This window comes from Synchiropus splendidus, chromosome 14, assembly GCF_027744825.2.
Source record: "Synchiropus splendidus isolate RoL2022-P1 chromosome 14, RoL_Sspl_1.0, whole genome shotgun sequence".
Taxonomy (NCBI): Eukaryota; Metazoa; Chordata; class Actinopteri; order Syngnathiformes; family Callionymidae; genus Synchiropus; species Synchiropus splendidus.
Window position 1 is genome coordinate 10,451,050 of NC_071347.1, and position 23,031 is coordinate 10,474,080.

Genomic DNA, 23,031 nt, shown 5'->3' on the forward strand with positions numbered 1-23,031 from the left:
GTTCTGTTGGAATGCTTTGGGTGTGACGTCATTACACCGAGGAGGAACTAATGTACGGCTAACGTTGTCCACCCGGACAAAACCTGTGGTACACAACACATTGCATTCGTGAACCGGGTTGTGTTCAGAAGAACTTCTTCTCAAATATATTACATTTCACTCTAGGTGTTGTTATATATTGCTGCATTTGGATGCAGTAGCGGTTTAAATTTCGCCCATTCGTTCTCAGTACCAGCCGAAAGTACAGCTCGAACCTGTCCGTTCATCTTCTGCAGGTTGGTGTCGGACCTCATATTCATCTTTTTTATAAACAGAGAGCTTTCTATTCTGAAGTGAATTCCGCATCCTGTACGCAGTGCTGGGAGCACCGGTGAGCAGGGAACCATGCCCACGGTGGTGCTGATGGACGTCTCCTTGTCCATGACCCGGCCGGTGTCACAGGACAACAGCGAGGAGTTCCAGAGGAAGAACCTGGCAGTGCATGGACTGAACATGCTATTTGAACACATGGCGTCAAACTACAAACTGGAGTTCACAGCACTCATGGCTTTCTCGTCTCTCTGGGAGCTCCTGGTGCCTTTTACTCGAGATTACAACGCCTTGCAGGTCAGGAATGTTTTTGCTGGCATCCTGATTCTGAAGACAAACTCGTTCGCATTTTCATCCATGAATCCATAAAAGGTTCATATGGAACATCTAAGTTGTTTACATACTTACTTCACTTTATGTCATGCTAGTTTGATGTGTAAACTGTTCCAGTAATTTAGTATTGATTTTGATTTTTTTTTTTTTTTTACAAATTGTTTTTTCACATCTACTGCAGGAAGCGCTCAGCAACCTCGAGGATTATGACAAGACTTGTGTGGAGTCTGCTCTTAATGGAGTCAGCAGTGTTGTCCAGCAAGAATGGGGAAGTGCCTGTCCCTGTCAGGTATTGCTTGTCTGTCGGTCTAAAATTGGCTTTTTATTTTCCTGTCTGTCTTTACAATCCAGTTGTTTGTGTTCTTCACCGTTCCTCCCTGCAGGTGGTGCTGGTTACTGACGGCTCTCTGGGTATTGGGAAGGGATCTCTGCGTCATTCCCTCCAAACATTGAAGCACCGGGCCGAAGACAAGAAGTTCCCTCTTCCCTTTCCCTTCCCAACAAAGATGTTCATCTTGTGTGTCGCCAATGCAGAGGAGGTAGCAAATCTAGTGGCCATTTAAAAGGCTCTCAATAACATACAGTGGTACCTCGGTATTCGAACAAAAATTGAGATTTTTTTTGCTTCTGATTTCGAACGAAAATCCACAACTCGAACACCCCCGAAAAAAGCCAGAAAAAACATAATGTGCGCAGAATGATCAGCTGACCCACAACGTGCTTTGTTATTGTGTATAACGCAGCCTCTATATGCAGACGTGTCCCGTTAGCTACATTTACTGACTGTTTTTTCTTCATATTGAGGTGTAAAACCTTTCCTGTCTCCACACTGGACCGTGGTAGAGTGCCACAGGGGAGGTGCTCGCTCTCCACACCTCCGAGGCTGGAGCGCACACTCCAGGGTTTGATGTCCTGTTGTGGGGTGGAGCTGGGACAGGGATGAGGCGAGTCTGGGACAGAGCGTTACTTGGTTTATGACTTTGTCACAGCCAAACTGCACAGAAGCGCACATTCAGAGCTGGACACGCACCGGGCACCTCTTCACTTCTGGAGAGACGTCACTCACTCGGCAACCCCTCCCACATGCAGCGGCCACACACATAGAGGAACAGCGCACCTGCAGCAGACACTCTACATTCACTCCTACAAAAGCCTATTTTAAGGCTTGGAACGCATTGTTTCTTTTTCCATTCATTGTAATGGGAAAAATCGATTCAGATTTCGAACAAATCGCTTCTCGAACGGCCGTCTGGAACAGGATATATTTTTTTCAGTAGCCATTGCCTACAAAATTTGCATGTGCATGACTTTATATGTAGAAATTAGTTCCATTTGTAACATGTTTTAAAATATGTCTTTGAAGCTGCAAGTGAGCGGCGCGATGGACAACTTGGAAGAGCTTTTGTGTCTCAGCGGAGGGGACGGACAGATCTTCACCACAGAAGGACCCCTCTGCATGCAGAGTGTGCAGGCCATGTTCGGGTAACGTTTCTTCTTGCCAGAAACGTGTTGACGGAAAACAGCTGTGGTCGTCATTGTAATCTCTTATTCCTCTAGGAGGCTGATTGACCGAGCGTACACTCCGTTCCACGCTGTCTTGCACTGTGGGAACTTGACGTCTGATGTACAGGTGTTTCCTCGACCTGAGCCAGTGGTGGTGGATGAGGAGGTGGAGCCTTTGGCCCGAACAGTTAACTCAGGTACCAGAGTAAATATATAATGTGACAGCCCCTTTACTGCAGGAAAATATGAAGTGATGATATTTGTATTTCATATGTATGTGGAAAAATTCTTGAGCAAACTTCATCTCATCTGGTGAAAGCAAAGTACATTCAAGGCACAGCATGCAAGAGAGAATGTGATGAGGAACACCAGTTACATTTCCGAAGCTTCCACATTTACGACTGTCATGTCAAACAGGAAACCCTTAAAGTAAAGAAACACGTGGCATTTTGTTACTATTACATTTTTTTTTTTTTTACAATTTGAGGTGCAATAAATGTTATTTAATCATGTAATTAAATCTGCTTGTAGTTGTCAGAAAAGTAAAAAAAAAATGCAAAAACATTTTCTGATTATTATTCAATAATTTCTTTAAATTAATTAATTATTATATTCAACAGCAGTCAAACATTTGTAGCAGTCATGTTTATTATGTCACCAATGTATTTATTCATTATATCCACCTACATTTTCACCCCTCTCAAGCATGAATCCTTCTGTCTGTATATAAAATAAGCTCTTATCCAATGTGACCATGTGACCTGCCTATGTGAACCTCAGCCACTCCCACTCTATGTATTTGTCTTGTTCCTGTAAACAAAACATCTCTTCATATTTTCATGCTTCACCTGAAAAAGATCTTTTTTCCAGATCTAGAAATAATGGGCTTCATTGAAATTGGCGACATCTCCAGTCCTCCCGTAATATCTCGACACCTGGTCCTGCCCATCGCTGTGAACAAAGGTTTGTCTTGTCATGAATGACTATCTTTTTCGCTTCCATTTTATCCGTGTTGATCCGTCAGAAGCGGGTTTACCAACGATACATCCTGTCCGCTGCAATATGCAAGCTCACCACTAGATGTCCCCCTCCACATTTCATTGATGCGTGTGATTTCCACGCTTGTGTCAGAGGTGGATGAGGTCGGCGCAGGCGTCACTGACGAGCTGGAGGAGGAAGCGTCTGCCAGTCAAATGGCGGGGAAAAGCCCGAACTTTTGTGTTCTTCTGCATGGCAGCCTGAAAGTGGAGGGAATGGTGGCGCTGGTTCAGCTCGGGTGAGAGGCTCATCAGGCTTGTAAAAGGGCTTGTGGGCTCAGCCTCCTACACAGTGTATGGGCTCAAACCTGGCTGAATAATTCTGTGTAACAACATTGTTGTTTGTCTCCCTCCCTCAGCCCGGAGTGGTTCGGCATGCTGTACTCCCAGGCTGACAGCAAAAAGAAATCAAACTTGATGTTGTCCGTGTTCGAGCCCGGTCCAGATCCTCTGCCGTGGCTTGGCAAGATCACACACTTGGGTCCGATCTCAGGTGCCCTTCAACCCATTCAACACTGTGTTTTAACTGTCTCAGGTCTCAAAGACAATAGGCCAGAACCACCCCGCTGAACTCTTCTGCCATTTGTGGTCTCTCAGAGTCAGCGGAGAATCCCTACGGGGAGGATGACAGCAAAAGCCCCTTCCCTCTGCAGCCCCAGGTCAAACGCAGCTACGCTCAGAATGTCACCGTCTGGATCAAAGCCAGCGGCCTCCAGGTATAGTACCTGTTTTGTATTGACTTTTTTGTTGCGTGACGTCCCCCGCCACCCCACCTAGGGAACCTAGATACTTCCATGCTGCTCCAGCTGCCTGTTTCCAGCATTAAAACTAGCAGAGGTGGTGGACGCTTCACTACCGACGACAAAATCTGGCATGAAAATGGTTTAGTTTGCTGCTTCACAGACACAGGAAGAAGCAGGAAGCTGTGGTGTTTCTGGTTGTGTACGCCGATGACTGTACCTCCTTCGATAAATGACGCCCCACAAGAGCTGTCGTTTTGGTGGTCATAATGTTTTGGCAGATGCACAAAAGTGTGTCGTTTTGATGCTACATTCTCTCATCAGACTGATGTCCAGAAGATCCTGAGAAATGCACGCAAACTGCCAGACAAGACGCAGACTTTCTACAAGGTAAGTTTCCCGCTTCAGAACAGTTGTGTCAGAATGCTCAACTGTGGCTTCTGCTCCCCCAGGAGCTGAACCGCCTACGGAAGGCAGCCTTGGCCTTTGGTTTCTGGGATCTTCTCAAAGGTGTAGCTGAACTCCTGGAGAGAGAGTGCACACTCCTGCCTGACTCGGCACATCCTGATGCCGCCTTCCAGCTCTCCCATGCCGCGAAGCAACTCAAACTGGCCAGCACTGGAGATTCCCAGTACGTGGCCTTTGACCACAACATTGTCCCCATGCACACAGACTTCTCAAGCTGAGACGTGGACTGATGCTGCTGCATGTACGACTTTTTATACTCTTCTAGGTTTTGTTTTTTTTTTTAAGCAAAAGGGCCCATTTTAAGTTTCTTAAAAAATAAACAATATTTGCTGCAATGGAAAGAAGTGAAAAATGTTGCATTATTGGAAGAAAAATCGATTTTATGTGACATTTGGAATGATTGCAGTACATGATTCAGAATAAATTAAAAACATTTGTATCAAACAATTACATAACTGGTTATTTCAGGCAGCCAGTATTGTCTTAGTATTGTTTTTTTGTATCAAATAGTAATTACTTCATCTGGGGAGGTTATTTTAGGAGACATTAAAAATGTGCATCACTGGTCCAGGGATGTTCCTGTCCCAGACTTCTCAGATCGAGATGGAACCTCAGTGTGTTTTCCTCTTCTTGGTGCGGAAGCGTTTATTCCTCTGCCTGTAGAGATGACGGAAGTTGATGGTGAGCCCTGGAGGGGGAGAGAGAACAGGCGGGTTCAGGAGGAGCTGGTGACACTTGAGAAGAAGATCTTACACTTGCGCACTCACCTAGAAACATGACCACAAGGTAGACATAAAGCACGTAGGAGAAGCTGACTGATGTTCCCAAGGATTTGGGCAGTGGGACACTGAAGAGTTTGGTCTCATCAAATATGGGAATGGACTGAATCACGGCCACAGCTGAGAGGACATATTGGGTTATCATCAGCGGTCAAAACGTAAAAGGCAAGAGCTGGTCAAAAGGGGACACAAATGTCAGAAAATATGGTTGAAGTTAAGCTACTGGAGATGAACACCTTATCCTATACCTCAAGTTCAACTTCTTTTTCAGTGAAATAGTTAAACCAAGTATCTTCACACAGACGAACAGGAACGTGCTTGTAGCACGATCCAACAAACCTTCAGCTATAGTGCCCAACGGGTACAGTGGTATCCAGATGGTGTATCGCATCCACGTCAGCATCTTCCACTCTGTATTGAAGCATCCCAGCATGTAGAACGGATACCTGGAGGAGAGAAGCAGGTCATCATTCAGACCATCAACAAAGCTGAACAGCTCCTGAATAATAACTATAACTGATAGTCACAGAGACAACAACAAGAGGACCTGTCACTGCACTTGCTTCAGACTGGTGCTATTTCCTCAGGTGCCGCTCTCGCTCTTAAGACACACACTATAGCGCAGATAGTGCCATCTAGTGGCGTTTGAAAAGGAGTCCATTGTTTCCACTGACTGTTTGTGTCACTTCCCCGAGAGCAGCCAACTGGTATTGAACGGTTTCCCACAGTAGCAGCATGAGCAGGTTCAACACCCTCCAGGAAGCTTTGACAAACTGGCATTTCTGGTCAGACCTCTAAACATGTGGCTTGGTGTGATCCAAGCAGAAGTGCACAAATCAAATGACACCTACAAGATGGTTGTAGTGGGGCTTCATTGCCTGTATGGCATTATCTTAAGGTAATGTCTAAGGCTGCAACTCACGTTTTAAGAATAGATTCATCAGTCCATTATTTTTTCAATTAAATAATGAATCAGACCAAAAATAAATAAATAAAAAGCTATAAATTCCACCCTCTTATTCAATATCAGAAGTGATTGCAAACAAATCTGGTAACGGACGTCACCAACTCTTTAAAAAGTTGCTTCTTAAATGTCTTTGAACTGTTAAAAGTTAAGAGTTGAAAAACATTGAGCAAACAAACTCAGTCGTGCATGTTTGATATCTTCCAAATATAAAGCTGAACCTGATGTGGACCCGAAGACAACCACACGCATGCATGAATGTTCACCGTGACATCTTCTGCGCTCAAGTTTTCTCGCATAAAGATCGCAGTCGAATCTGTCGCTGAATAAACTTTGTTCAGCAAATGTATACGAGGGGCAGAAGAGCTCACTGCTGCTCCTTTTAAAGGAGAAATGCTTTCCAAACACTCTGTAATGTATCGGAAGCAATGCATTGCGCAGGTCAAATGTATTGGAGGAGCTTGAAATGATTCGAGATCGCAGTATAAACATCATTAAATCGGTAAAACACGTGCTATAGAAACGACATCATTGTCATGTAATGTTGGTCATTGTAATGTTTACACCCATTGTGTCATGTGTGAACTCACCGAAAGATTTCAATGGCGCTCCATAGGTAGAAAATAAAGAAGACGACTGGCTTGTTGTGCATTTGCTCCACACCTCCGAGGATGATGAAGAGAATGAAGTTCCTTCCTACAACCTGGTGACAACAGACAACGCTGTGGTGAGCGGCTCTCATGAGGATGTGTCTGTGAGGGACTCTCTCACCTGGATCAGAGTGGGAAACACGCCCGTCTTGACAACACCAAACGCAGCATTGAGGACCTCCACAGCTGCCAGGGTCTGGCAGAAGAACATGACATCTGAGATGCTGTGGAATGTGTCATAGAAAGAATCTGAAACACAAAGAAAGCAGGTATGAAGACCACTTTTGAAGTCTCACTGGCTTTGGTTCCTCACCTTGACGAAACATGACAAGTCGTATTGTCATGTTGGCAAAAATCCACGAAAAACCCAGAAACTGCACCAAGTTGTACATGAACAGGAACCCTGTTTTCATGCTGACAAAATCTGAGAAAGATAAACATGTATTCAAGATATCAAAGTGTAAACAATAACAATGTGATATTTCTGCAGTAAATCTGGGTTCATGTTATTTTACATTCAAACGTTTGAGTATAAATATGGCAATTGCAACTGAACTGAATACTTGCACTCTGACCTTCAAGTTTTGTCAGAGATAATGTCTGACTTGATGCTTTATTGCTCCACTTGAGCAACATTTATCACTGTGCTTCATTTGTGCAAAGCAATTCATTCATATCAGTAGCCAAAGAGTGATTTATAAATGAGAGCGTGATCGAGTGGAAAAGTTCAGTTTTAGTTTTTTGTTTTGTTTTTCAACTTGTGAACTTACTGTCTTCTTTATATCTGGACGCTTTCATCCTTTTCTTCTCCTCCTTTTTAAGATAAAGGAAATACTCCGGTGAGGACATGTGTAAGTCACAACTATTACAACTATACAACTATTCCGCACCCTTTCGCGTATCTCCATCTCAGCATCCGATTCATCCAGCCAACGGTCAAAGTCGGGCGCCAGGAAGATAGGTTTTCGCACCTCTTTAGTGAGTCTTTCCCACCAACCCCGCTGCTCTTTCCGCACTTTAATGTTCACCTGTCGCTGTGTGGACTTGTGTTCCACCTGGAAGAAGCACAAGACTGAACAAGGCTGAAGCAAACTACGCAGAAATCCAATGACCACAAAAAATACGTACCTCAGGTTTGACCGGTAAGAGAAACTCCAGGTTGAACTCATAGTGATGTTGTCCTTTGGCTCCGTGGCCAAGAGCTTTAAACAAAAACATATGAAATTCTAGTGCGGTTCAGAAACAGTGAACCTTCACCAAAAACTACGGACCTCACCTTGAAACTTCAGAACGTTCTCGTGAATTTGGACATCAATACGCTGGAAAACAAATTACATAACTTATTTCAAAATCTTGTTGTGCATCAAACCAATGGCTTTCGAAATTACTTTAGTCACATACAACTTCATAGTTGTTCCAGCAAACTCACAAAAAGGTTGGGCAACAAATACTGCACATGGTTGGATGGTGGACAGTCATGCATAACTACACAGACACTGGCCAAGAAAAGTGATACATTTGACACATTAATATGATCATTTTCAGTGAGCTTTCACCACTGCAGAACAAAAGATTAACCAGCGCCCAAATAAAAACACGTAAACTGCGGTTAGGTTTCGCCAACGATAGGTGCAGAGTTATAGTGATCTCGCTCCCGAGCTGACCTTTAACCAAGGGACTCGACTGGCCAGCTGACAGCTGCAACCCGCAGCGTGACAGCTCCGGGGCTCACCTGCGCGTCACTCAGCTCCACTCGCAAGAAGATCTCTTCGTGGCGTTGAGCCCAGTAAACAAGTGGCGTTAAAGCCATACTTCAGTAAAAATAAAATAAAACGGAGTTTCGGAAAACTAAACACACAAAGAATACATTGAAAGAACGCTGCAGCTCGTGCTAGCTATTCCGGAAGATTCTTTCTCTTCTTCTGAGGATTTTTATGGTCACCTCCACTTAGCGGCTTTCATTACCGCCCTCTACTGGTTACCTTTAGATAAATAGATAGATAGATAGATAGACAGACAGACAGACAGACAGATATTTAGATAGATAGACAGGCAGACAGATAGACAGACAGACAGGCAGACAGATAGATGATAGACAGACAGACAGACAGACAGACAGACGATAGATAGACAAATAGATAGACAGACAGACAGACAGGCAGATAGACAGACAGACAGACAGACAGACAGGCAGATATATAGATAGACAGACAGGCAGATATATAGACAGACAGACAGACAGACAGATAGATGATAAGTAGACAGACAGACAGCCAGGCAGATAGAGAGACAGACAGACAGACAGACAGACATATAGACAGACAGACAGATAGATGATAGATAGACAGATAGATAGACAGACAGGCAGATAGACAGACAGACAGGCAGACAGACAGATATATAGATAGACAGACAGATATATAGACAGACAGAGACAGACAGACAGACAGACAGACAGATAGATAGATAGATAGACAGACAGACAGACAGACAGATAGATAGATAGATAGATAGATAGATAGATAGATAGATAGATAGACAGACAGACAGACAGATAGATAGATAGATAGATAGATAGATAGATAGATAGATAGATAGATAGATAGATAGATAGATAGATAGATAGATAGATAGATAGAAGAAGAAGTGGTAGAGTAATTATGTGTGAGATATGACTGCAATTCTAACTCTGCTAAATCAATACAAAATATCATAAAAATATCTGCGTTGTTAATAAGACCATGCACAAGACCTGCTCCCAAAAAGCAAAAAGCATGTGGGCTGAAATCCATCTTTTGGATTTGGAGAGAGCAAATAGTCTCAGATACCTGCTGACTTGAGCGCATGACATTAATGTGTATCGTAATATGATACATGACAGTTCAAAAAGAACAATATTGGTAGATGGAAAATAACAAACTTACATATGTTTGTGTAACTCTGACGTCCACTTGACGTTCCCATGCACATACTGTATTTTTAACACGGGCCGTGTGACTGCTGCGGTATCTCAGGGAGAGGCATATTTGGGCTGGGAAAAAAAATTGTTGAACCATAATATATCGAGTCAAAACCAGTTTCAAGTCATACCCCTTCCTGACTGGTGGAGAACACTGAAAACTTGTCTCAAGTTGAATGAACAGGATGAACTGATTTTGAGGTGTATGCCGTGCCTGTTTATCACTGTTCTCTACCTCAGGAGTAAAAAATATTTGCTGAACAAATATTACAAGCAAAAAAAAAAATACTGACAATAACACACAACTCAAAAGAGGACCTAACTCACCAGGACCTGCACTACCACTGCCCAGTTAAATAGGAAAATAAGACGCATAAAGGGAAGACATTATGAGAACTGCCCTACACTCTGCTCCTTTTCGATCTCTCTGCAATTTAAGTAAGAAGAAACATTCGGTGACTTCCTTGCTATGTAAGAATACTTCACATATTTGAAATCAACCTATAAATGAGAAGCTGTAATTTCTGCTGATTTTTATTTAATCCGGAAAATATCAATGAGAGACAACATTTTTTAAAACTAGCCCGTATTGATTATTTCAGAAACAACTTAAAAGTCCCTTTTAACGAGTTTTTGTTGCTGTTGTAGTTCGAAGTGCTTGTTTTACATTTTACGTTTAACTGACTGCTTCTTTTTTTTTCATTTAATTTGTGGATTGAATTGTATTCAAAACCATATTGATATAATTGGGCGTTTTCGCTTGGCTATATTTTGGAAACCGCTTTCGCACATGCGCAGAATCAAACGTGCGGTTGAAACGTCACTTCCTGGTCGGAGCTTGGTAACTGTGCAAGTCCGATATTTAGAAGATTTACTAGTAACAGCCATTTGATTTAATCTACTGTGTTGTTTTCCCCTTTTTCATTTCATTTCAGTTTTTAATTGAACGCAGTTTATTAGTTTATTCTTCTGTGTCTTTTGCAGTCTCAGACGGGAATCACGTGACCGTGTTATGACGAAGACGCTAAATACAGATCAAACCAGGAACCCGTGTGATGCTGGATTTGTCGCTATCGAACAGCAGTAAAATGTACTGTTAGCGGTGAGTGGTGTTTTATATGAAGCCTAAAATGCGTCCCTCCCGTCGTTTTAGCGCAGTTCAGCCGGTGGCAGCCTGCATGCAGCATTAGCCGCAGAGTGTTAACCGGGTTACGCTCATTTACACAGCTTAGTTGTTGGACCGCCCACTCATGGAAGACCCGTCCCCGGAGCAGAGAACTCCAGATCCCATTAGAAGGTCGCCAGCTTCCAGGACCAGACCCATTGTAAGCCCCAGGACTGAGAGCATGGGGGGCATGATGGCATCTGTTCTCCACTGGGTCCATGACGTCGCCTCCGTCACCCTCCTCAAGGCCCGCAGGACTTTATTTCAAGCTGCTGTTCTCTTCTGCGTGCTGGTCCTGCTCCTGTGGGTTTCCATCTTTCTGTATGGGAGTTTCTATTACTCCTACATGCCCACGGTGAGCTTCTCCACGCCAGTGCACTACCGCTACAGCTCCGATTGTGACCCCTCAGGGTCAGGCCTCTGTTCCTTCCCTACAGCCAACATCTCCTTCCTGAAGAATGAGCGGGACCAGGTCATCGCGTATGGTCAGCCCTATCGGATCTCCCTGGAGCTGGAGATGCCAGAGTCGCCTGTGAACGAGCAGCTGGGAATGTTCATGGTCAAGATGTCCTGCTACACCCATGGTGGCAAGACCGTGTCGTTGGTGGCGAGGTCTACCATGCTGCACTACCGCTCCAGCCTGCTGCAGACGCTCAGCACCTTCTTCTATTCACCGCTTCTGTTGACTGGGATGGCGGAGCAGAAGCAACTCATCGAAGTGGAGCTCTTCACCAGCTTCAAGTCCAACGCTTACCAGCCGACAGTTGGAGCAGTTGTCGAGATCCAATCGAAGCGCGTGCAGATCTACTCGTCCCAGCTGCGCATCCATGCCTACTTCACGGGCGTACGATATGTGCTGTACAACTTCCCACTGACATCCGCGGTCATCGGGGTGGCCACCAACTTCGTCTTCCTCACCGTCGTCGTGCTTTTCAGCTACCTGCAGTTTGTCTGGGGCGGGCTGTGGCCCCCAGATCAGGTCAGAGTCAGGGTCACCATTGGAGATAACACCCGCACGCAGCAGAGGAGAGAGGAGGCTCGGAAGCGCATGGAGAAGGACAACCTCAAGAAAAACCCCAGTGCTCCGAGCTTAATCGGTCCCACTGCTGAGACGACAGAATTCCAGGAAAGGGATGCGGCGGCAGAGTGTTCCTCAATCGAGCCATTACATGTCCCTGAGGGGGAAACACTGGATTCTACAAATAAGGAGTCTCATGACTGTGAACCTCTGGAGGAAGAGTCGGGTGCTGAGGTTACGTCTGTGCTGCCTGAACACAGCGAGACCACTCTCCGGCAGAGAGCCGGCCCCTGGATGAGCCTCTGAACGACGACAGTCCAAACATATACCGCTTGAAACCATATCACAATTGTGAGACTCATTATTTTACAGAACAGTTTACCACTTTATTGTGTATCTTTGTTGAGAACTAGGATAGTAGCCCACATTCCAAGCACGGCACGTCTCACAATATTTCCTCTTTTTTACCTATGCTGCTGTACATTGAGCACATTTTTATTTATACATCTACCAACTTGACCTGGGGCGGAAAACCTGAAGTCCTGCTTTAGCTCCTCTCAGATCATGCCACAGTTCCTGCTTAACCTTAAATGTACTGGTTAAAACAGCTTGGATATTGTCGTCACACGGTTTCAGACCCAGTGTGTTCACAAAGTGCCCTTGTCATACTCACTCTGTAACTCCTTCTTAGCAATTTGTTTCAGAGAAGAGCTTCCTGAATACAGTCTTTCAAAGAGTCCTAAACCACTGTGCAAGGTTTAATGTGTGCATGACTGCTCTGTTCCCCAGCTCTGTCATGCTGCTGAAGTCCTCATCTCATCCATCTTTCTGTGTTTGTTACATTTATGACTCATGTTGAATGTATTTATTGCATTGCCTGTTGTTGTTTTGGACCATTTTATATTTTTGTTGTTTTAAGCCATTGGTCGAGCACATCTATATCAATGGAGGAAGTGTTATAATACAGTCTTTTAATGTGAGTGTAGGTTGTTGGGGAGGATTTCTTGCAAGTTTATTAGAAAGCACTGGCGGGTGGGATGAAGTGTTATGGACCAAAAGTATGTTAACCTCTGTCTGGTGTTGCAAAAAAACGTCTGCAAAGTTACAGGTTCTATTTATTTTCTCTTGGTTTGTATTGAATAAACATATACAGTAGAATATAACATGGTCTTTTTTTCTGATTAAAAAAAACTTGCAAAATACAAAAATATAGAATCACAGATTCATTTCGGTTCACAAGTGCCACTTCATCAGGATGGGCCTAGTTCTGGACACTGCAAGAACCAACCAAGTACAAGAAAGTGACCAAGCTCAGTGTGAATGACATGAGGACTGTTCAGTGCCGACACACACACACAAGTGAAATCCGATGATAAAAATAGGTGTTTCATTTCACTTGCACATACGGAACTAAAACAAAAAATAATTTATGGGATAGACATGTTCATATTTTGTAACAATATGTTTATTCAAAATGTTCTCAGCTTTGTTTCTATTTTTACTGTTTACTGTGTTCGAATGATTGGTGGATGGTTTGCTGACAAATTCACTGCGTATTTTCATCAGTTTGTCCTCCTCATATTACATGTTTCACAGAATTATTGCCAACTTCACACAGTTAGATTCGAATTTCGCATGCGCTGGCACCATATTAATCTGGTTATATCTCCTATCTAGGTATGTTTTTTAGATTCTCCATTGTATGAGCAATAAAGAAGCCTTTTGGATTCTCCAGAACCAGTGGAGAATCCAAGTAAATCACCAACAACATCCACTTTTAAATCGTATCCAAGAATCCTAATGTATGTTGTTGTGATGCTTTTATTTTTCACATCTCTGATGATTCCCTTGGAACAGCTTTATTCGCAGACACTCTCTTGATACAGCAACATCTCTCGGAAAATTACATTAAGTCCATTAGAGGTCTTCATTCAGAGCCACAGCCTCAATCTGTCAAATGAATTATGCAGTGGTCTGGATAAGGAGCGAACTAATTATTTTAAAGAATCCATCACTTGTTCCAAATTCGTACTGGCGACAGATGTAATCTCACATTCTGCTTTGCCGAGAAATGTCAAAACTATTTTGACCTCTTCCCCTAGGTACTGTCTCACCCATGACTTCTGCTGTCATTTGTTATGTTTGAATCCAAATATTAGACCAAAAATAATGGTGGTATTTGCCATCCCATGATATGTTGCCAAAGAACAGACTCACATTGACTTGACCATACATGGAGCTGGAACACATACAGTATATAAGCCAGCTCTCTTGGTGTTGAGTGTTCCACTTGAGTGGCGCCATGATTCGACATTCCTCCCCGCAGCTCCGGGTCGGCATGTCCTTTGACCTCATGTATTGTGATGCTCCTCACACTTCCCTTCCGAAACGTCTACCGTGGACTCGCTCACCACTCTGGACCCGACGTCCTCCAGCTCCTCGTCGGCGCTGTCGGCCCAGCGCCCGACCCGTCTCACCCCCTCGGCCACCACCGGGGCGTTGATGCAGGGGTTGTGGTCGTAAATGACCAGCTTCAGACCCTCCAAGTGGGACAGTCCTGGGAAGAAGCGGATTTTGTTACGATCCACATCAATGACCGTGATGAGGTGCATTCCTAAGAGCACGGACGGAAACTCCTGCAGCTCGTTCCCAGCCAGCCAGATGCTCCTCAGTTCCTCCAGCCGGCTCAGTTCACTGGGAACACTCCGGATCTGGTTATAGCCCAGGTGTAGAGTCTTGAGATTCGGAAGGTCGCACACCACCTTTGGGAAAACTGAGAAGTAATTGGTTTCCAGCCAGAGAGTATTCAGCTCCTTCAGCTTCCTCAGCTCTTCAGGCAGGCGGTGAAGTCTGTTGTTGCCCAGGTAGAGAATAATGAGATTCGGTAACTTACACACAGCTGCAGGAAGTTCTTCAAAACAGTTGAAGTCCAGAGCTAAAAGTTGCAGATTCCTAAGGTCTTGAAGTTCTGGGGGTAAGCTGCTGAGGTTGTTGTCACTCAGATACAGCTTCACCAGCTCAGTGAAGGCGCAGGCCACTGGTGGCATCCGTCGCAGCTGCCGGCTGCTGAGATCCAGCGTACGGTCCAGCGGCATCTCCTTGAGGTCCCCCACGAGGAAGCGTTGAATGCGCTCGGATGGGAAGAAAGCAATGACCCCACGCATGGCGTTTCCCATAGCACTCAGCTCTCCACATCAATCGAATGAAAGACCGGATCAAAAACACGGATGGACATCTCTAAAGGTTCCCCCGTCCTGAATCCACCTCTCTGCCTCCACCAAATGATCTGTTTATCCTGCACAATGAGCTGAGATGAATTCCCCGGTGTAGCCTTCTCACTGTCTCCCTGCCGCTCTGAGCTGCACCCGACTTCCAAGGCAACAACCAGCCGCTCTCTCCTCCCCATTTGACTTTCCCCAATTCTTCCCAGAGATGACAGAGGTGGGGAGCAAACAGACACTTATCTAAAGAGGCAGAGGAAGTCCTTTGGTTAAGGTCATTTACACACTGATTCTGCAGCACCGTCAGCAAGGTGTTTTCTACAGTCAGATGAATCATTGAACAGGTCATTAAAATCCATCTGTAATGAAGAAATAGAAAGGAACTATTTGTCGATCACCATCTGAGGAAGGTCGCTCAAGGTCAGTGGAGGTCACGAATGAGATGAATACTGTAACGGCATGGGATTACCACTGAATATCTGCTGGGATTCAAGGAAACAGTCAGACTTAATGAAGATTAAATTTGCTGCTGCAGAAATCATTACGAAGTGACCGCTTCCATAGCTGCACAGTCACTACTAAGAAAACAAATGTATTGAATTAAAATGTTGATTTTTTTTTTTAAGCTTTTCTCCCCATATTTTTTGTTAAGTTTGGCAAGAACAAACAGATCTTTGCAACCAAATGACAGAATATTTCAGTTGGTTTTCAAAAACAAAACAAGAAAAAGGCACCTACAAACATATCAGAATAAGACCAAATAAAATAAAATACTACATAGTAAACTCCCACCGCGCCCCCGAAGAATGTCAAATCTGTCTTCAGTCTCATTTGTTTCAATGCATCCTTCAATCACGGTGTTTTTCTAACCTGTGAAAGTCAATTTGATTCAGGCTTCTATCTAACATTGTAATTCCTTTCTATATGTATTTTTCCACCAACCATTCATGCATTTGTATTTTTCTGAAGAGCCGTGAACTTTATCTATGTCTGTTCTCCTTGTCTGCTTGAGGTGTGACTTCACCCTGCATGCCTTTATTGGAGCTATTTTGTAAGCTGATAAAAGTCAGAAGGAATCTGGTTGTTCTTATCACTTGTTCCGGTGGTCTGTTTATATTCACTGGCAGACATCCTTGAATCCACTTGAATCAGGACTCAGCCACAAGTTTATGTCATTTAAGAACCAATAAAAACAGATTATATTCCTCAACATTTATCCAGTGACTCATTCAGCAAGTGTTTTTATTATTGAAACATAAAATTGTTACACAATTTTACTTTACATTGTACCACACAAAAAAAAGATTAAAAAATATATGCTTATGTTTATTTACCTCACTGACAATTTGTTAATCCAAATTATTGTGAAATATTTTTTGGTACATTTTAATCGTCTTTCATCATAAAAACACAATTGATATTAAAATCATTAAAACGTTTTTTTTTTAAATACATTGATACATTGCACTGAATGTGAAATAAAATGGAAGTCAAATAAACGCCCGTGTAATAGAATAGAACCAATTAAAAGTTGTCGAAGTCTCCTTTTTATTCGTCCGTAAATGTTTCTAAAGATGATATAGGTCTCAGTCATGGCGTGTTTTTATTTGTGAAATATGCATAATTAGACAAAACAGCGCTCTCTACTGACTCATTTTTCACATACGTTTCCAAACCTTTCTAATCTTTATTTGTTTATCGTGACGCCCGAGAGAAAATAATGTTTTAATAAATGTAGAAATGAATATTTGCGATAAAATGTATTTTTTTATTCGCTATTTAAAAATGGTCTATAATCTTTTTTTAATCTGCATTTTTACATAATTCCACCGAGTATTTTTTTTCCCTCTTAAATGTCGTGACTGGAGCCCGTGAACTGTAACAACGAAATGCTTTTCGCCGGAGCTGTCAGTGAAACAGCGAGATTATTTATTGCTGAGTGATGGAATTGACTTTCCTCCCACAGTTTGTGTACGGAAGTGTTTGGCGGGTTGTAAGGTCAGAGAGTAAAGGCTATTGAACATAAACAGCCATCTTGGATTTAAGGAAGAGAAGGGGAAAATTGATGCGGTGGGTCTTTCTTTCTGAACGTGTTTGCTCGTCCGTTGCTTGTGAAACTCAAGTGTGCGTGTTCACCCCCCGGGGTGTCGCGTTAGCTCCGTCATGTTCCCCCTCACGGCTACGTTAGCCTGCCGCGTCCGACTCGATAAGCGCAGTTTAAACCTATTTTACAGCCGACTGTGCCGCTCGGGAGAAAGAGACGGGACTGGACAGACCCCGGCTGGCGTCTGCTTGGAAGGTCAGATGATAGAATGGAGCGAATATCAAATAAACCCGAGCTAACTCAGCGGCGGCGGCTGCTACCGAGCCGGCTAGTTAGCAGGCACCGCTGCAGCTAACAACCCCATTCGCTCTGTTTACTTTAATGACACGTGTTTTAAGGCGACTATGCAGCTTGGTCTTATTTTGCTACACTTGTATTTCGCCGCTTAGTGTTTGCGAAACACTCGTTCTTGCCAAGTCGCTCCAAACTTTAGCGTAACTCCTCGTAACTTCCAGTGTCACATCTGTGTGCTGGTGAATCATAGGATGCGATGTTTTCTGAGTGACTTTTAAATGTTTGCAATATGCACAAACATGTTGAGTGGCGTCAAGCTGCAACCTGAGGCACAGGTGTCGTGCCTCAGGTTGTTGTATACAACAACCACCGAAACTGTTCAGTTCAACAGGGACGTTTATTGGTGCAGGTAAACACTTGAATGGCAACTTAAACTTGATTTTATTTCGACAATGAGCGTCTCCACTTCCGGCTGACGGATCTTTCTCCTTTCAGCTTCATGTGCTTGAACCTAAACCACCTTGTGGGAGCCACCAGGACATTTCCAAACGATGTTAGAGAGTGTGGCCACAAGCTTTATGAAATACTTTGTATCTAATTGATCAGTCGCCTCCAGGGCCACACACACATTTTAAGCACTTAAAATGTGAAGCAGAACTTAAAACTATACTAGTGTTTACTGTTTAACGCTACAATCCGACGGGTCGCGTGTTCTTCAACCCATACTTGATATGTGGCGACTATTTGTGACTAGTCCACTCTCAATATGCGTGTAATTCCAAGTGAGATGCGGTGCATGAGCCATGACGTGTTTCCTTCTTTCAGGTGACGAAAGGCATGTTTGGTTCGAGAAAGAAATTTGCAGAGTTCGTTGAGGTAGTGGATAACGACTTTTCTGATGAGAGCATGTACTACAACCAGCCGTCGATGTTCCAGCATCGGTCGGACAAAGATGTGAGTGGATTGTTTTTGCTTCCCGTCTGCACCCACGTGTTCAGCCAAACATGCCGCTTGGTTCCTGTCCAGTAGGGATGGGTGATATGGACCCAAAAAAGTTATTGCGATGTCATTTCAGCGATCACGATAAATACATTTTCAGTTTATTCCATGTGTTGTACACACTACAGTCTCTCTTGAAACCTATGAGTGGAGTTTGTCTGAAACATTATCATTTGTTTATGTTTAAATATAATAGTTAACTCAGCATAGAGATGAGAAATGCAATGTTTCACGTCTTTGGTAGAAGCCTGACAGACAGTTTTATTTAGGGGTTAAATTGAGCCGTCTGTCTGCTGTATCTCATGTCTCTTAACAGTTGACTTTAACTATGGACCCGTCTGGACACATTTCCCAGATGCTATTGAAGAAATATTAGAAATAAATGATCATTTAGTCATATTCTATTCTCCGAATCATGCTACAAACTGTCAGTCCTTTGTCTTGCATGATGAAAACCTTTTCACAATTCTCTCTCCTAGTGGTTGGTTGTTTTCCATTGCTTTATTGAAGATTTTGCTAATACTTTGACCACTTAGAATTTGTTGATGGTCCCTAACTGATGCCAGGTCGTAGCATTAGCGCTGCCTGAGAGATTGTGTCCGCGGTCAGTGCCAAGGCAGACGGCCACGTGAGAGAACCTATGAGGACCACTCCATCTAATAAAATAAACACAAATCCAGAGAGTCAGAGTCGACCAGTGTCATTGTCAAAGGTTCCCTGTATTAAAAATAAGTTAAAAACTACAATCGTGAATCAAAGTTCACCAAACTCTTCACAACTGTCACACGCCGGAGTCGGCTGTCAAACGCTGCGGAGCTGGAGAGCATGACATGCCGTCACGGACTTGTCATGTCCACATGTGCAAGTCCAATGCTGAGAGTGAGCCCCGTCGAATTTATCGTGAGATGCAGAATTGTCATCATGGAGGTTGTGTGTGGCGGCATATGGTGTCGTCCATCCCTAATGTCCAGCATGTGTTTGCTGTAAAGATGCTGTCGTCTCCATCGCCGTCGTCAACGGGACAGCTGTCACAGCTGGGTGCAAGTTTGTACGGGCCACAAAGTGAGTGCAAATGTCCGATGATGGACTTTTTTGTTTATCCGACATTGTTTGACCAAGGTTCTTGTCACCTCCCTGCAGGTGCACTTGGCTTTTCGGTTAGAGGCATGGGCAACAGCACGCCCCAGCTGAACCGGAATCTAACACAAGCCTCCCAACTTACAAGTCATATGACCCCGACGACGGGGGTTCCTACCATGTCCCTGCACACTCCTTCGTCCCCGAGCAGGTAGGCAGCAGGCTCTCACCTGTGCCAAGGATTCGCCTGCAGCTCATGTTATGGTGGAGGGGAAGCATTTTTGAAAGACTGGAGTTGGGTTTAATATTACATCTTTGATCCGATTCCCTATTCATGGAGTTATCGACAGTGTTGGGCGCACTTGATGTTTACTGAAGTGTGAAGGATTCAAGTTCATCCCTGAGTAATTGGCTTTTATAAATAACTCTGATGCTGCTTGTGCAGGGGGGCTTTGCCCATGAACACGAGGAACATGCTGAACCACTCGCAGGTGGGTCAGGGGATCAGCATGAGCAGCAGGAACAGCAGTATGAGCAGCTCAGGACTCGGGAGCCCCAACCGGAGCTCCCCCAGCATCATCTGCATGCCCAAACAGCAGCCGGCGCGGCAGCCCTTCACCATCAACAGGTCCGTGGCTGGTCCGCGCCGGGCCTCTGTTGCGTGTGTGTGGAAAGTCATGGCTGTCTTTCACCCTCAGCATGTCGGGATTTGGGATGAACCGCAACCAAGTGTTCGGGTTGAACAACTCGCTATCCAGCAACATTTTCAACGGCTCAGGTAAATCCTCTCTGATGCGAGGGTCAGGCGAGCGCCAAGTATTGTTCCTGCGTTCTGAGCTGGAATATCAACTAACTGCCTCACTGCTGGTGATGGGTCTCAGGCCGCCATGACTCATTGGCTTGGTCTCATCCAACATGTTAGATTGTTCCTCTGAACAGAAGCTTTTTTTCCCCGTCATCTGAACTCCCTGTGGCTCTGCACTCACAGATGGAAGCGAGAACCTGGCGGGGCTGGATCTGTCGGATTTCCCCGTGTTGGCGGACAGAAGCAGGAGAGAAGGGAACGGAAACCCATCACTGATGAACCCCTTAGCTGGACGAGCACCTTACGGTAGGCGGAGGGTCTTCGCGCTCCCGAGCAGGATGTGGAGCGTATCTAGCCAAGCCTGATTCTGTCCCCTTGGTGACAGTCGGCATGGTGACGAAGCCGTCCAACGAGCAGACGCAGGATTTCTCCATCCACAACGAGGACTTCCCTGCTCTCCCTGGCCCGAACTACAAGGACACTTCGCTAAACAGTGACGACAACAACAAAACTGTGGGTGTTGGTTTCTTGGGTCGTGAGTGAGAGTCTTGCGTGCTTCTGATTTTGCGCTCTCCTGGGTCAGAACTTGAACTCAGCGAGCAAGAGCACAGCCAACTCTGACGGGCCCAAGTTCCCCGGGGACAAGACCACCTCGGCGCTGAACAACAATCTGAAGAAAGGCATCCAGGTGTTGTCTGACGGTGAGAGCCTCGTGTCCAGTGACGTGACACTTCCAGAAGTGCAGTTTTAGGGCTGGAAATATGATCTGTGCTCCATCAGGCCGTGTGACCAACATTCCATCGGGAATGGTGACGGACCAGTTCGGCATGATCGGCCTCCTGACCTTCATCCGGGCAGCAGAGACGGACCCTGGGATGGTCCATCTGGCGCTAGGAAGTGACCTCACCACACTGGGACTCAACTTGAACTCACCTGAGTAAGCACCACGGGGGAGGGGTTTGCTTTGCTGACCAGCCTCTTACACTTGAGAGTTTTAACTGCTCTCACCAGAAACCTTTATCCAAAGTTTGCATCTCCATGGGCTTCATCACCCTGTCGATCACAAGATATTGGTGAGTCCCTGGTGTCTTTGACTTGATCCGATAAAGAGACGTTGAAGTGATGTGTCATTTCTGATCCTAGACTTCCACGTTCCATCCGAGTATTTAACCAACATCCACATACGGGACAAGGTGGGAGCCATGGTCTTGTCGAAAGCCTTCTGGTTCCCTTTGTGCTTCTCATTTTCCCAGCTCTCCTCCTCCAGCTGGCTGCCATCAAACTGGCCCGGTACGGGGAAGACTTGTTGTTCTACCTGTACTACATGAACGGTGGGGACCTGCTGCAGCTTCTGGCTGCAGTGGAGCTGTGAGTATGGTCCCGGTATGGCTTGGTTTGGAGGGCCTAGTTTGAAAGACATCGCTCTCCTCCTCAGCTTCAACCGGGACTGGCGCTACCACAAAGAGGATCGAGTCTGGATCACCAGAGCGCCTGGCATGGAGCCAACCATGAAGACCAACGCGTATGAGCGAGGAACCTACTACTTCTTTGATTGTATCAACTGGAGGAAAGTTGCCAAGGTAGCCACCTGCGGCGCGTTCTTGTTTTTCGAGTCCGGTGATTGATTTTAGTGGTCTGCTGCCAGGAGTTTCATCTGGAGTACGACAAACTGGAAGAGCGACCTCACGTTCCAACGCCGTTCAACTACAACCCGGCCCAGCAGGCCTTCTAAGGCCCCACCTGTCCGAAGGCTGCAGCTGTTTCCGCACACGTTGTTGCTGCTGTGACACACGCACAGCTCCGTTTTTATTCCTCGAGGACTTGGCGACTGGAGCGCATGCACAGGGGGAGGATTTGGGTTCCAGCCGCCCTCTGCTGCCTCTTCTGACGTCACGCTGCCTGAACATCAACACTTGTTCTGTTTTTATTCTTTCAGTTCATCCAGTTGTTTTGTTTGTTTTTTGTTTCCCTCCTCCCCTCTCAGAGCCGGGTCTGTTTTGTTTACGTCTCTCAAACCTGAAGCCACTTGGCTCCCAGAGGAGGACTGACCTCGTGCACAGGACAAGTTACTTTTTGTTAAATAGGCGGCGGACGCTTAAGTACCATCCTCAGACGCCAGCGAAAGAGTGGAAGACATGCAATGTTTATTGTTGCACTATATTTAGTAATAAAAGAACACAAATTTGTGTATGGCTTTGTGTCACTTGTTTGCACCTTCTTTCACTGCAAAACTTTATCCAAACTGCAGCCAGACACCCCCCTTCTGGTTATATCAAGTACTACACTCAAACCATGTGAGTTTCCCTGCAAAGTGAGCTTTTTTTGCTTTTGTTTTTAATGGGGAGTCTCTTTAACTGTTTCTCACGAGTGGCTCCATCTAGTGGCGGGGTTGAATGTATCATACGTGAACAAATACTGTCATTTGTTTTGCAGAGTATGATGTCTGCCAATTGGAAATTCATCCTGCTTCTTTCCCTAGAGCTCAGTATTATCTAGGCGCATGATCCACCCACTCTCAAGTGCCCTGGGACTCTGGCTCGCTCTCGTCCCTCTTGACTCTGGAATGTTGGCTTCTCATCATCACTGCCGAATGTTTCCATCGGTTTAACATGGTTTACTCTTCATTTTCATGGCTCTGTTTTGAGAAATGGCCTGATCCATCAGTG

The 23,031-nt window shown here is 44.9% G+C and overlaps 5 protein-coding genes across 6 annotated transcripts; 3 read left to right on the forward strand and 2 right to left on the reverse strand.

Moving 5' to 3' along the window:
* The first annotated feature begins 88 nt into the window (after positions 1–88).
* On the forward strand, positions 89–4,717 carry ints14 (integrator complex subunit 14). The gene is made up of 12 exons (XM_053885315.1): positions 89–275; positions 357–606; positions 824–931; positions 1,026–1,181; positions 2,006–2,124; positions 2,200–2,342; positions 3,016–3,108; positions 3,277–3,421; positions 3,542–3,675; positions 3,780–3,898; positions 4,247–4,312; positions 4,375–4,717. Exons 2-12 carry the CDS (start codon positions 385–387, stop codon positions 4,606–4,608), a joined length of 1,539 nt encoding a protein of 512 aa, XP_053741290.1. The 5' UTR covers positions 89–275; positions 357–384; the 3' UTR covers positions 4,609–4,717.
* Positions 4,718–4,764: 47 nt separating this feature from the next.
* hacd3 (3-hydroxyacyl-CoA dehydratase 3) lies at positions 4,765–8,705 on the reverse strand. The gene is made up of 11 exons (XM_053885885.1): positions 8,516–8,705; positions 8,060–8,102; positions 7,912–7,985; positions 7,674–7,838; positions 7,554–7,596; positions 7,097–7,207; positions 6,905–7,032; positions 6,724–6,836; positions 5,509–5,615; positions 5,158–5,289; positions 4,765–5,078 (listed from the first exon to the last, which is right to left on the reverse strand). The coding sequence occupies exons 1-11, from the start codon at positions 8,591–8,593 to the stop codon at positions 5,002–5,004; spliced, it is 1,071 nt and encodes a 356-aa protein (XP_053741860.1). The 5' UTR covers positions 8,594–8,705; the 3' UTR covers positions 4,765–5,001.
* A 1,836-nt stretch (positions 8,706–10,541) lies between these two features.
* On the forward strand, positions 10,542–13,071 carry LOC128770860 (seipin-like). Its single transcript, XM_053885775.1, has one exon. The coding sequence runs from the start codon at positions 10,993–10,995 to the stop codon at positions 12,229–12,231; it is 1,239 nt and encodes a 412-aa protein (XP_053741750.1). The 5' UTR covers positions 10,542–10,992; the 3' UTR covers positions 12,232–13,071.
* A 1,205-nt stretch (positions 13,072–14,276) lies between these two features.
* Positions 14,277–15,101, reverse strand: lrrc10 (leucine rich repeat containing 10). Its single transcript, XM_053886806.1, has one exon. It carries the CDS (start codon positions 15,099–15,101, stop codon positions 14,277–14,279), a length of 825 nt encoding a protein of 274 aa, XP_053742781.1.
* Positions 15,102–17,030: 1,929 nt separating this feature from the next.
* On the forward strand, positions 17,031–22,536 carry cnot2 (CCR4-NOT transcription complex, subunit 2). Of its 2 annotated transcripts, none has more exons than XM_053885454.1 (15): positions 17,031–17,216; positions 18,310–18,438; positions 19,473–19,545; positions 19,624–19,771; positions 20,006–20,188; positions 20,259–20,338; positions 20,549–20,671; positions 20,751–20,878; positions 20,949–21,066; positions 21,146–21,302; positions 21,377–21,438; positions 21,509–21,558; positions 21,633–21,733; positions 21,801–21,945; positions 22,011–22,536. In XM_053885454.1, exons 2-15 carry the CDS (start codon positions 18,322–18,324, stop codon positions 22,095–22,097), a joined length of 1,572 nt encoding a protein of 523 aa, XP_053741429.1. In that variant the 5' UTR covers positions 17,031–17,216; positions 18,310–18,321; the 3' UTR covers positions 22,098–22,536. The 2 variants fall into 2 exon arrangements, with proteins under 2 accessions (XP_053741429.1, XP_053741430.1); XM_053885455.1 differs by lacking the exon at positions 17,031–17,216 and adding an exon at positions 17,238–17,445.
* The last annotated feature ends 495 nt before the right edge of the window (positions 22,537–23,031 follow it).

Coding starts and splice junctions, on each gene's coding strand:
- ints14 (XM_053885315.1), top strand. CDS start 385: ATGCCCACGGTGGTGCTGATGGACGTCTCCTTGTCCATGACCCGGCCG. Junction 2,343..3,015: donor GGCCCGAACAGTTAACTCAG/GTACCAGAGTAA, acceptor TCTTTTTTCCAG/ATCTAGAAATAATGGGCTTC. Junction 3,109..3,276: donor GCCCATCGCTGTGAACAAAG/GTTTGTCTTGTC, acceptor CGCTTGTGTCAG/AGGTGGATGAGGTCGGCGCA.
- hacd3 (XM_053885885.1), bottom strand. CDS start 8,593: ATGGCTTTAACGCCACTTGTTTACTGGGCTCAACGCCACGAAGAGATC. Junction 6,837..6,904: donor TGTTTCCCACTCTGATCCAG/GTGAGAGAGTCC, acceptor TGTTGTCACCAG/GTTGTAGGAAGGAACTTCAT. Junction 5,616..6,723: donor AGCGCCATTGAAATCTTTCG/GTGAGTTCACAC, acceptor TCTCTCCTCCAG/GTATCCGTTCTACATGCTGG.
- LOC128770860 (XM_053885775.1), top strand. CDS start 10,993: ATGGAAGACCCGTCCCCGGAGCAGAGAACTCCAGATCCCATTAGAAGG.
- lrrc10 (XM_053886806.1), bottom strand. CDS start 15,101: ATGGGAAACGCCATGCGTGGGGTCATTGCTTTCTTCCCATCCGAGCGC.
- cnot2 (XM_053885454.1), top strand. CDS start 18,322: ATGTTTGGTTCGAGAAAGAAATTTGCAGAGTTCGTTGAGGTAGTGGAT. Junction 18,439..19,472: donor AGCATCGGTCGGACAAAGAT/GTGAGTGGATTG, acceptor TTTGCTGTAAAG/ATGCTGTCGTCTCCATCGCC. Junction 20,189..20,258: donor CAGCCCTTCACCATCAACAG/GTCCGTGGCTGG, acceptor TTTCACCCTCAG/CATGTCGGGATTTGGGATGA.